Genomic DNA, 12,984 nt, shown 5'->3' with positions numbered 1-12,984 from the left:
GTGCATTATCATAAAAACTTATTGGAAACTAGATCACTTAATTGAGTGATCAGGAGAAAATTGTGTCATCGAGTTTGTGACGTAACGTATTACTACGCACATATTTTTGACGTCATAGAAATCTGTGCACATTCCACGAAGTTTAGTTTCATGATTTGTGGTAATATTGAAATCGCCTTTTTTAAATCATAAAGTAAGATGACATTGTATGATAAATAGGTTATCGCACTGGTGTGTTTTGGGATGGCTGATATCATGCATTAGGAATACACACTATGTATTTAGCTCGCTAAATACAATGTTTATTCCTAATGCAGGATATTAACCATCCCAAAACACACTCGCGTGATGACGTATGTATCTTTATTTCTATCATCTTGGCTCCTTTTTCCGCATTAGGTTATAAAGGTAGGTTCTGAAATGATCCTCATTATGTTGTTAATTGCGACTACCCTAAACTGCCCTGAATATTTTGTCATGGTTACGCCACTCACATATAGAACCCAAACATGTGAAGAGGTGTGGCCAGGACTCAGTCACTTACAAACAAGTCATTCCCACCCAGGACCACAGACAAACAAGCACAACATATTAAAACCTCTGACGCCGGCAAGGTTAGACCCTGTAGCTCTTGACGGGGAATTGTGGTGCTTTAGATCTGGATATTGAGCCCATTTGTAGGTATATATATATGCATTTACATGTACAAAATGAAGTGCGAATACAATACATGTAGAGGGCGACTTTATTGGTGCACATTGATATTAACAGTATGAGCCGATTTTCCTAGGGTGAAAGTCTTCTTAAGGGTCGGGACTTCCTTGCCACGGACCTTCACTATCACGTCATAATCACCATGGAAACCCCTGACTTTGAAGGCATTTCCAGTCTGAGACAAAGCGTGAGTCTCGTTTGTCATCCATTGTTTCTCTGTGAGGTCCAGGTATCGTTGTCCGGCTGCATTCACCTGAGGCAGATAAGTTACAGCTGTAGACCCCACAGAAAACATAGAAGTAGGACAACTGGATTTTGTATGTGTTTTCGTTAACGTCGTATTCAGCAGTATTCAATGCCTGCGGTCTATAATCAACGACAATGGTTCAAGTGCGTACCCGGAAGGAGCTGCCGGTGACGGGGGTTCAAGAACGTACCCTGAAGGAGCTATCGGTGACGAGGATTCAAAAATACCTTGACGGGGCTGCCGGTGACGAGGGTTTAAACACATACCCTGAAGGAGCTGCCGATGACCAGGGTTAAGCACGTACTCTGAAGGAGCTGCCGGTGACGAGGATTCAAGTACGCACCCTGAAGGAGCTGCCGGTGACCAGGGTTAAGCACGTACTCTGAAGGAGCTGCCGGTGACGAGGATTCAAGTACGCACCATGAAGGAGCTGCAAGTGACGAGGATTCAAGTACTTACTCTGAAGGAGCTGCCGGTGACAAGGGTTCAAGTACGTACCCTGAAGGAGCTGCCGCTGACGAGGATCCAAGTACTTACTCTGAAGGAGCTGCCGGTGACAAGGGTTCAAGTACGTACCCTGAAGGAGCTGCCGGAGACGTGGGTTTAAGCACGTACCCTGAAGGAGCTGCCGGAGATGTGGGTTTAAGCACGTACCCTGAAGGAGCTGCCGGTGACAAGGGTTTAAGCACGTACCCTGAAGGAGCTGCCGGTGACGAGGGTTTAAGCACGTACTCTGAAGGAGCTGCCGGAGACGTGGGTTTAAGCACGTACTCTGAAGGAGCTGCCGGAGACGTGGGTTTAAGCACGTACTCTGAAGGAGCTGCCGGAGACGTGGGTTTAAGCACGTACTCTGAAGGAGCTGCCGGTGACAAGGGTTTAAGCACGTACTCTGAAGGAGCTGCCGGAGACGTGGGTTTAAGCACGTACTCTGAAGGAGCTGCCGGAGACGTGGGTTTAAGCACGTACTCTGAAGGAGCTGCCGGAGACGTGGGTTTAAGCACGTACCCGGAAGGAGCTGCCGGTGACAAGGGTTTAAGCACGTACTCTGGAAGGAGCTGCCGGTGACGTGGGTTTAAGCACGTACCTGGAAGGAGCTGCCGGAGACGTGGGTTTAAGCACGTACTCTGAAGGAGCTGCCGGACGACGTGGGTTTAAAGGACGGAGACGTGGGTTTAAGGAGCTGCCGGAGACGTGGGTTTAAGCACGTACTCTGAAGGAGCTGCCGGTGACGAGGAGCTACCGGAAGGAGCTTCGGTACGAGCAAGTACGCCCTGGAAGGAGCTGTGGTGACGAGGGTTTACCCTGAAGCTGCCGGTGACGAGGTACCCGGGAAGGAGCTGTCGGAGCTGCCGGAGACGTGGGTTTAAGCACGTACTCTGAAGGAGCTGCCGGAGACGTGGGTTTAAGCACGTACTCTGAAGGAGCTGCCGGTGACGAGGGTTTAAGCGTACTCTGAAGGAGCTGCCGGTGACAAGGGTTTAAGCACGTACCTGAAGGAGCTGCCGGTGACAAGGGTTCAAGCTGAAGGAGCTGCCGGAGACGTGGGTTTAAGCACGTACCTGAAGGAGCTGCCGGAACGGGGTTTAAGCACGTACTCTGAAGGAGCTGCCGGAGACGTGGGTTTAAGCACGTACCTTGAAGGAGCTGCCGGTGACGAGGGGTTTAAGCACGTACTCTGGAAGGAGCTGCCGGTGACAAGGGTTTAAGCACGTACCCTGAAGGAGCTGCCGGAGACGTGGGTTTAAGCACGTACTCTGGAAGGAGCTGCCGGAGACGTGGGTTTAAGCACGTACTCTGAAGGAGCTGCCGGTGACGAGGGTTTAAGCACGTACTCTGAAGGAGCTGCCGGTGACAAGGGTTTAAGCACGTACCCTGAAGGAGCTGCCGGTGACAAGGGTTCAAGAACGTACCCTGAAGGAGCTGCCGGAGACGTGGGTTTAAGCACGTACTCTGAAGGAGCTGCCGGAGACGTGGGTTTAAGCACGTACTCTGAAGGAGCTGCCGGTGACGAGGGTTTAAGCACGTACTCTGAAGGAGCTGCCGGAGACGTGGTTTCAAGTACGTACCCTGAAGGAGCTGTCGGTGACGAGGATTCAAGTACATACCACGAAGGACCGCTGGTGACGAGGGTTTAAGCAATTATTCTGAAGGAGCTGTCGGTGACGAGGATTCAAGTATGTACTTGAAGGGGCTGTCGATGACGACGGAGCAAGTACGTACCCTGAAGGAGCTGCCGGTGACGAGGGAAGCAGGTTCTCCACGGTAATGGTTATTGCTCCAGAACCCCCAGAACATGATCCCTTCGACAGCAGGGTGCCCGTAAAAGGCCCTGAAAGCCGTCTCGTACCAGTCGGCCCGGATCTTCTCGTCTGTCTGATACACGTCCAACTCCGTCACCCAGATAGGTACTCCAGCCTGGGCTATGGTGTCCAGATGCTCCTGCAGCAGTAGGGACAGGAGTGATACTGTTGTGCTCAACGCAGATGATTTACTACGTACGCTTGCACTCTCTCTAATACACACACAACACGCCGTGGTATTGGTGAATAGAGCTAAAATCGCATTATTTGCAAAGTATATAAGGACATATCCATACGTATAGGTTGTTACTGAATAATATATACTGAGTCAAAAAAGAAACGTCACATTCTTTCTTCAGGGCACTATAAAAGAACAAGAGATGGTAAGATGGTTAAATTGTTATTATTTCATTGCTGAGAACTGTGTGATGTACTCGATACACTGACAGTGCCATAATCAGTTCCATTAGGCTACACCGCTGTTCCAAAACATGGGTATACAGAATGTCAAGTCACAAGAATAAAAATGCGAAATTTCTCAGTTCAATATCGTGTATGGCCCCCCTGTGCATTCACCACTGCCAAACGCCGTCTCCTCATCGACAGCATGATGCTTGTGAACACGTGGTTGGGGATTCTGCGCCATTGCTCTTGCAAGGCAGCGCCAAGTTCCTGCAAATTCTGAGGTTGGTTCCTAAGACCACGAAGCCTTCTCCCAAGTGCATCCCAAACGTGCTCTATTGGATTAAGGTCAGCGGACCTCGATGGCCAGTCCATGACGTTGATTCCAGCGTTTTGAAGGAAATTTCGTGTCAACATCGCGGTATGCGGCCGAGCATTATCATGCTGGAACTGTAGACCTGGGCCATGAGCCGCCATGAAAGGAACCAGTTCAGGGGTGAGCACCTGGTCGCGGTAAGCAGCAGCTGTGAGGTTTCCACGGATGACCAGAAGTCGGGAACGGTTGTTCCCACAGAAAGCACCCCACACCATGCAACTTCCACCCCCGAATCTGTCGACTTCCTGTACACAACATTGGGCGTCTCCAGACTCTATGCCTGCCGTCCGCGAATCTGAGGGTAAACCTGGATTCATCGCTAGAGACGACTCGGTTCCAGTCTCTCTGGGTCCATCGGAGGTGACGTTGGGCCCACAGCGGACGTTGACATTGATGAAACGGCGTCAATATTGGCCCAAGATATGGACGTCGAGAATGGAGATTGGCAGCCCGCAACCGATTTCGAATGGTCTGTGAGGACAGTCGGCCTCTAAACATCTCAGCCCTGGTTCGTGTAGCCGGCAGAAATCTGTCACGTAGGTGACGTGGGACGATTTGACGGTCTTCTGCTCGTGACGTCACACGTGGACGACCCGACCTTGGGCGATCAGAAGTGGTGCCAGTTTGTTGTAGACGACCTCGCAAGTCATACACAGTACGGCGGCTGCATCCCATTGCTCTTGCGACGTCAATAACTTATCTTCCTGCTTGCAACATGCCAACGGCACGTTCACGTTGCACATTTGACAATCGTGGCATTTCAAGTACCGTTAGAACTGTGGTTTAAAAGTGTTTTTTCAATTCTTGAGGCCAATGCAAACACGTGCATATGAAGAAAACTTCGATGCGAAGATCACGTGATCGACTGCACGTGCAAAACCTGATTTGGCACTAACGTCATTTGCACGACGAATGGATGGGTTCGAGTGGGTTTTGCTAACGTTTTTCTAGAGTCGAAAGATAGGGATCCAATTTCGGATACATAGATGTATCATCAGAGAAAAATTATTCATTATTTTTCAAATTACATTTTGTGAAGTTTCTTTTTTGACTCAGTATAATCACACGATCATACGGAATAATACAATAGTGCAAATCAATTATGAACAGCGTACCTTGATCAGCGTTGGGTCTGGTTTGACATTGTCAGCAAAGTGACATTGTACACCGACTCCATACAGTCCAACGTTAGCGTTTTTAAAGCGAATAGCTTGATTCTTGTATGCCTGAAACATGATATACAGAATATTTCTAAATGATAATATATGTGCGATTGTACGATTCCGACTATATCATGAACATGTGTTTATGCCTCACTATCAAATAGTGATGAGATCAGGTGTTTGCGAAACGATGAGCATATCCTGCCCCATCGGTGGCACCTTGCATAAACAAAAGCAAAGGCTAAAATGAAAAAGACAATTTATGGGTACAAGTTTGGTACAAGTCAGATGCTTGCTGGTCTTCACGAGGGTCCAGCATGGACTGTACCTTTCTTGGTGAATATTTCTGGACAAACCCCCTCACGTACCATTGTGAACCCTCCATCAGCAACAACGTTGTAGTCATTGAGGAACAGCTTCACTTTAGGACCAGCTTGGTGGGCGATACGGAATATTTCTAGGTTGTAGTCTCTGTCGTTGAGAGTGTTCTGGAACCAGAAGCCGTGGAGGTTCTCGTTGTTGACGTCCCAGTGTTCGACCCTAGTAAATGTGCACCAGTGTAAAATTAATGCCGTCTCTCCCAAACCAAAGTTGAAATGGGTACCATTTGTTTCACATAGTCCAACGTTCTGTACATTCAGATGTGTGGTATGCTACATGGCTGACTGACTGACTGAGTTTTGGTTTGACGCCGCTTTTAGCAATATTCCAGCAACATCACGGCGGGGGACACCAGACATGGGCTTCACACATTGTACCCATGTGAGGATTCGAACCCGGGTCCTCGGCGTGACGAGCCAACGCTTTAACCACTAGGCTACCCCACCGCCCCGGTACGCTACATGGAGTTATCGTGTTATTGACGAAACTATTTTAAAGGTCAGAAGAAAATATTAAAATTCATCAAAAGATGCGAAACGCAAAAACCTGAAACCACTTGAGGACCATTGAACAACGTTTTCATGACAGCCACAGTTTGGAATGTGTGTATACAGTTAAAGGGGAGTTTTCATGATTCGTAAGTCAAAACTGTTGTAAATGTCAACCCTCTGATTTAGCGGGTTTCGCTATGTCTCATTGCTTCCTTAAACAAAGGGACGGAGAACGTGTGGGGTAAAAAGCTATAAGTGTAATGGTAACGAACAGGTCTTTGGTTCTGTTGACGATGTCTTGAACCCTGTAATGGACAGTCTGCCGCAAGGTATTCCCTGTCATGGGACGAACCCACTGGGGGACGAACTGCGGCACAGACCATACGATGTTGTGGGCGCGGACCTTCAACCTGACAAAGGGAAAGATTAAATACTTGTGTTGATGATGGTTGGATTTTAATTAAAGCTACTGAAAACAATAATTTCAGAAATATACTAAATATCACGATAACCAGTGGCTTACATATCTATTTACTTGTAAGAGCCTGAAGTGACACTGAACAAAAAGTTCTTCCGGACTGATTTGTTTTTCTGATCAGCTTCAATTGATGAGTGTATGTTCTCAAGTTTAAATAATGAATTTATAATATCAGACTTTATAAGACTTTAATGACTTTATTCCAATGAGTTTATGTTATCTCTATCATGATGTTGAACAAGCTGTAAACAGCACTTTACATTATGAATAACACAACATCAGAACTTACCCATTTGATCTGAGCTTCTTGATTGCGTTAATCGGCGTGTCGTAATCTATATGACCCTGGGATGGAAAATGTAATACAATGATCCTGATGTAAAACCACACGAATACATAGCTGTATACAATCATGTTTTAATTGTCTTTATCACGTATGTTCAATTAAAGGTAGAGCAAGAACACACCTGTTGTTGTTCCATCAGGTCCCACTTGATTGCGTTCTGTGTCACGCCCCAGTTGAAATGTTTGTTGATGAAATCCTGATACCTCTGGTCACCGTTGAGGTAGTCTTTGCACGTCACGGCAGTGCCAAACGGAAAGGCCTTCTTTGTTTGTATGACCTCAATACGACATAGAAGTAGGATTACAACTAGGCAGCGATCAGGTTTATTGTCAGGTAAGTATAAACTATAATTGTAAGTATAAAAAAACAATCTTGATTATCCAACGAATCAGATTCCACTGGGTGCAAAATAGCGATGACAAAAATACGAATGGACCATCAGTGATGACACGATGAGTTCGAGTGAGTGAGTGAGTGAGTTTAGTTTTACGCCGCACTCAGCAATATTCCAGCTACATGGCGGCGGTCTGTAAATAATCGAGTCTGGACCAGACAACCCAGTGATCAACAGCATGAGCATCGATCTGCGCAATTGGGAACCAATGACATGTGTCAACCAAGTCAGCGAGCCTGACAACCCGATCCCGTTAGTCGCCTCTTACGACAAGCATGGTCGCCTTTGGTGGCAAGCATGGGTTGCTGAAGACCTATTCTACCCCGGATCTCAATGAGTTCGAAAAAGGTGAAACATTTTTTACTCTTGTTCTCTAAAATAACATATCTCTCTCTACCCATGTATCTATCCCGATTTTATGAGTTTCTGTGTATCGTTCTGGCGGGGGTTTAACACTGTGGACGTGTTATCATTATGCCACTTTGATTCACAGCAGTGTCCGACGGTCACTATATGAGACAGTGCTGCATCATTCTGTAATGACATACATACGTCTATTTCAACATCGTCGGACTTTACATCTCCAGATAGTGTAACCCTGGAAGAGAAAATAAAGACATTAATGTCCACAATTAAAAATGAAGTACAAAAGGAATATGAACGTTGGTAGCACATCAGAGCCACCATTGCATATGGAACACTCATGCACATGATCAGATCTGTTCTGATCAGTATTTTTTCAAAGTAGATATAAATATATATCGGATATAAAGATATAAAGATATATCGGAGGGTATTCACTCCATGACCTATGCATCGATAGCGGGCGATATTCAAAGACCCCACGGTCACAACAAACATGCGAGACGTGTAATATTCAAGCTAGGATGAATATCTCCTTTATTTGTATGGAATAAATATCCCGTATGCTACTTCAATGATCTTAATAATGTAAAATTTCGACATCTGTTACATATATATAATAATATATATCATATAGATCAATAAACAACACACAACATATCCATGCACATACACCACACACTACTACATGTATATAGATTGGGTTTGTACATAACACCTGCGTGAACACTGGGATATGTACTATTGGAATGAGGCGTCTAACGTTCCTGAGCAAAGGAAGATGCATGGAGAGAGACCAATGGATGCAACATTCTGTGTGACCTTTTGAAGAGGCTCATGCTGAAAGGTCAGTACCTTTGTCCAATCTAAATTTATATCCTCATCGGTAACAATATTTATGTAAACCATATGACATGTACCGCTCTGTATTCTGTAAGCAACATCAAATTTAAATATTTTTACATACGTATGTAATACTAAATATATTTTCAATAGCCAATTAACATTTATATACTCTGTTTCCAAGTGCTTGTTACGACCAAGTTCTAACCTGGGGATACAGTAGTGTTCCTCACATTTTCTTGAGAACCTTGGGCGAGTCAAAACTTGTCATCAATGATATAATTGGATAACAAAAATAGACATCAATGTTTAAGTGACGTGACTATCTTTAAAAACAAATTCTGTTTGGTTTGAAGGGAACATAGCTGTGAAGAATATATGATAATACCGGTTATTCATGAAAAGGGCAAGCATGTCCTGCCCTACCGGTAATATCCGCCATTCACAAAATGTGCAAAACTGTTTACCTGAGCCCGCACTGCAGCACTCCTGCCGTGTAAAAGACAATAGCAGGAGACTCCTGTGAAAACCTGTGTCCTGTACTCTACTTAATATATGGATATGAAATGTTCTTACTTGAAGTTGATGTCGCTCTTCCTGACTCTGTCAATGACTGCATCCGACTCGCCCCTCCAGTTGGTGTTTTCTGTTAGATCCGTCAATGAGATGGAATCCACGACAAAGTTGACTCCGGGGGAAGGCCCCTGCCAGTACAACCTACTGGACTTCACATCTGGTTGTACAGGACAACAACGTTAACACAGGACGAGTTCACATCTAGGTGTACAGGACAACAACGTTAACACAGGACGAGTTCACATCTGTGTGTACCGGACAACAACGTTAACACAGGACGAGTTCACATCTGGGTGTACAGGACAACAACGTTAACACAGGACGATTTCACACCTGGGTGTACAGGACAACAACGTTAACACAGGACGATTTCACATCTGTGGGTGTACATCTGGGTGTACAGGACAACAACGTTAACACAGGACATCTCACATCTGTACAGGACAACAACGTTAACACAGGACGATTTCACATCTGGGTGTACAGGACAACAACGTTAACACAGGACGATTTCACATCTGGGTGTACAGGACAACAACGTTAACACAGGACGATTTCACATCTGAGTGTACAGGACAACAACGTTAACACAGGACGACTTCACATCTGGGTGTACAGGACAACAACGTTAACACAGGACGACTTCACATCTGGGTGTACAGGACAACAACGTTAACACAGGACGACTTCACATCTGGATGTACATGACAACAACGTTAACACAGGACGACTTCACATCTGGGTGTACAGGACAACAACGTTAACACAGGACGACTTGACATCAGAGTGTACATGACAACAACGTTAACACAGGACGACTTCACATCTGGATGTACATGACAACAACGTTAACACAGGACGACTTCACATCTGGGTGTACATGACAACAACGTTAACAGAGGACGACTTGACATCTGGATGTACATGACAACAACGTTAACACAGGACGAGTTCACATCTGTGTGTACCGGACAACAACGTTAACACAGGACGAGTTCACATCTGGGTGTACAGGACAACAACGTTAACACAGGACGATTTCACACCTGGGTGTACAGGACAACAACGTTAACACAGGACGATTTCACATCTGGGTGTACAGGACAACAACGTTAACACAGGACGATTTCACATTTCACATCTGGGTGTACAGGACAACAACGTTAACACAGGACGAGTTCACACCTGGGTGTACAGGACAACAACGTTAACACAGGACGATTTCACATCTGGGTGTACAGGACAACAACGTTAACACAGGACGATTTCACATCTGAGTGTACAGGACAACAACGTTAACACAGGACGACTTCACATCTGGGTGTACATGACAACAACGTTAACAGAGGACGACTTGACATCTGGATGTACAGGACAACAACGTTAACACAGGACGACTTCACATCTGGATGTACATGACAATAACGTTAACACAGGACGACTTCACATTTGAGTGCACAGTACAACAACGTTAACACAGGACGACATGTCTATTAATATCCTTGTTGTATAGTTTTATCATCATGTTATTAAAGCATCAAGGATAGAATGTATGGACGTCAACCTGTATACTGTAAGAAGTTCCATATAATCTAAGACTGATGTGTATAAATTCTATCCTTTATGTGTCTCACTTCCAAATGGACTATATTATTAAATCGTTTAATGAATACTTGAAGTTTAGAATTTAATACACATCCATGAAATACAACTTAGTTTTCAAGACGACATCTTGATTTGTCCATAAGTTCTCAGCAGTTTTAGTTCACACTGAATGAAGGGGAATCAAGTGTCTGTCAAAACCTAGATGGTCTAACCTTGTGCCGGAATGTCGAAATCTCCTTTGACGTGAACCCAGCCATCACTGACCCTGGTCAGCGGATTGAAAGCGGCCGATATATACGTCTTCCTCCCATCTGGCAAGGATAAGGATATAATGCCATTGTGAATCCAAGCGTTGGACATCTAACCGTTGATTCAAACTTATATATGTGTTACATGCAAATTGACTCATCAGTTGTGTCCCTGGAGTAAGTACCTCGAAGAGATCTCTTGAATGAAGGATTATTTATATCCTATACATATATCAACATGATCCATCATTGTTGTAAGACATTGTTCTTGTGTATGGGCCACTGGCCTCAAATGCATAAATAAAGACCCGAGTCACCGAACGTCGTTTTGAACATTTTTCCAGTTGCATCACGGATCAGACTAATGCTATCTCAAGATGCCAGGGCCTGTATCATAAGTTTGTTATATAACACTGGCTTACGACAGTCGCAGATTTCTGTTTTTCCCCGCAGCCATATGGCTGGAATATTGCTACAAGTGGCGTAAAACCATAGTCACTCACTCACTCACTCCACTCGCTCTCTATATTACCATTAAACGTAACCTCTACGTCCATCCCGATATTCTGACCGATCTCATTAGGGAGGTCATTTAATAGTTTTGCATATCCAGAGACGCGGTACCGGCCACTTGGCTTGACATTAACCAACGTCTGGGACGGACCATTCCAGTCTTGTGTTCTTGAAAAACAATCATTAATCTGATTAAGTAATGCCATTTATTTGAATAAAAAATCAGTATATTTCATATATAATTAACAACAACTAAAATATTCTTTTGTGTTACATAACACAAGATAGGCTTATTCTATTTCGAATGTGAGGAATTTACTAAGATTTAATGAAGATTCGACGCTAAATTGTCATAGCCTGATCGTATTATGCAGTTAGAAGAACGTTATATGTACCATGGTGTCAAACTTAGCTTCACTGAAATATATAACATGATAACCAAATAAGGAGAGACTACAGACAGCTGTCCCACCTCACCTTCCTGTGACCTTGATAGCATGTTGTCCTTGATGATGGACAGTGGTCAACTCGCATTTGAAGCAACAGCAGTCCCAGTGGGTCATCGACTCGATCTCTCCATTTAGTAACAGATTCTGCCCCAACACCAGGTGCAACATACTGACCAATACAGTCCACTTCATCACAGATGTGGTAAACATCAATACACAGTCAGATGTTGCTTGTCTCTAACACAGCAGGGCCTCAGTGTCCGTATTTATAGACATAGGTGTCCTAGTTAATGACCTGCTGCTACCTTGAGTTGTCAACATCTGTTCTGTGAAATGCTTCTTATCTCCTAAGGTGCGATTGTAGGAAACTAGATCGAAGACACTGGTCTCCTGCCTATCCATGGCGTCGCTGTTCGCGTTCAGAGTTGTTGCTTACTCGTCCAAGGATCCGCTGATTGCTGGTTCGAATCCCGGATTTGCCCTGATTAGTAACCTTGCTGTCAGTACCATATCATTTCCAGGGCGACATGACTTTCAAAAGGTTTCCTGACATCGGTACAGTGTTGTTAAACATTAACCACACACTCTCTCTCTGATAATGTTTAATGCCGGTTTAAGGTTCGTGTGATTAAACAGGATCGTGATAGAAATAGAAGTGGTTCAAGCAAATGTGAAAATGTTTTTCAGATCATCATTGTAAATACTTCAATGGTTTCATTTTCACGAATCTGAAGTGAAAACAAGCCCGGGTTGGTCGTGTGCTTTTCAATCATATCTCAGATGTTTGCGGTTTGATTGGCGTTAGGTAGACTGTAAGAAGCGACGAGGAACGAACTTGCATACATTGTTTATTCATTACGAGAACAGAACTAGGGATTCGGATAGAATTTATTTGATTTAATATTTTACTTTTTTAAAACATGAATTCGACGAACAATTACTAGATTTAAAAACCTCTTATTGACCAATCAGAATTATGTTTGTTCCATAGTAACAATGGCATTCATGACAACGGCGACTGCTTTACATTCAACTTATGTGCCGTTTTATATGTCACCACTGTTTTGAATGATAATGGCCGATGCACTCAGCAAC

General features: G+C 44.5%; 1 protein-coding gene across 1 annotated transcript; it reads right to left on the bottom strand.

The window, feature by feature from the left end:
* Positions 1-727: 727 nt before the first annotated feature.
* On the bottom strand, positions 728-12,132 carry LOC124267251 (endo-1,4-beta-xylanase 1-like). The gene is made up of 12 exons (XM_046702164.1): positions 11,918-12,132; positions 11,460-11,608; positions 10,892-10,990; positions 9,075-9,231; positions 7,845-7,890; positions 7,020-7,175; positions 6,842-6,897; positions 6,347-6,484; positions 5,571-5,742; positions 5,155-5,265; positions 3,182-3,400; positions 728-967 (listed from the first exon to the last, which is right to left on the bottom strand). The coding sequence occupies exons 1-12, from the start codon at positions 12,097-12,099 to the stop codon at positions 746-748; spliced, it is 1,707 nt and encodes a 568-aa protein (XP_046558120.1). The 5' UTR covers positions 12,100-12,132; the 3' UTR covers positions 728-745.
* Between the last annotated feature and the right edge of the window lie 852 nt (positions 12,133-12,984).

Source organism: Haliotis rubra, unplaced genomic scaffold, assembly GCF_003918875.1.
Source record: "Haliotis rubra isolate DU_JTF1 unplaced genomic scaffold, ASM391887v1 Scf13, whole genome shotgun sequence".
NCBI lineage: Eukaryota > Metazoa > Mollusca > Gastropoda > Lepetellida > Haliotidae > Haliotis > Haliotis rubra.
Note: the sequence above shows the minus strand (reverse complement) of the source record. Positions and strands in the feature narration are given on the sequence as shown.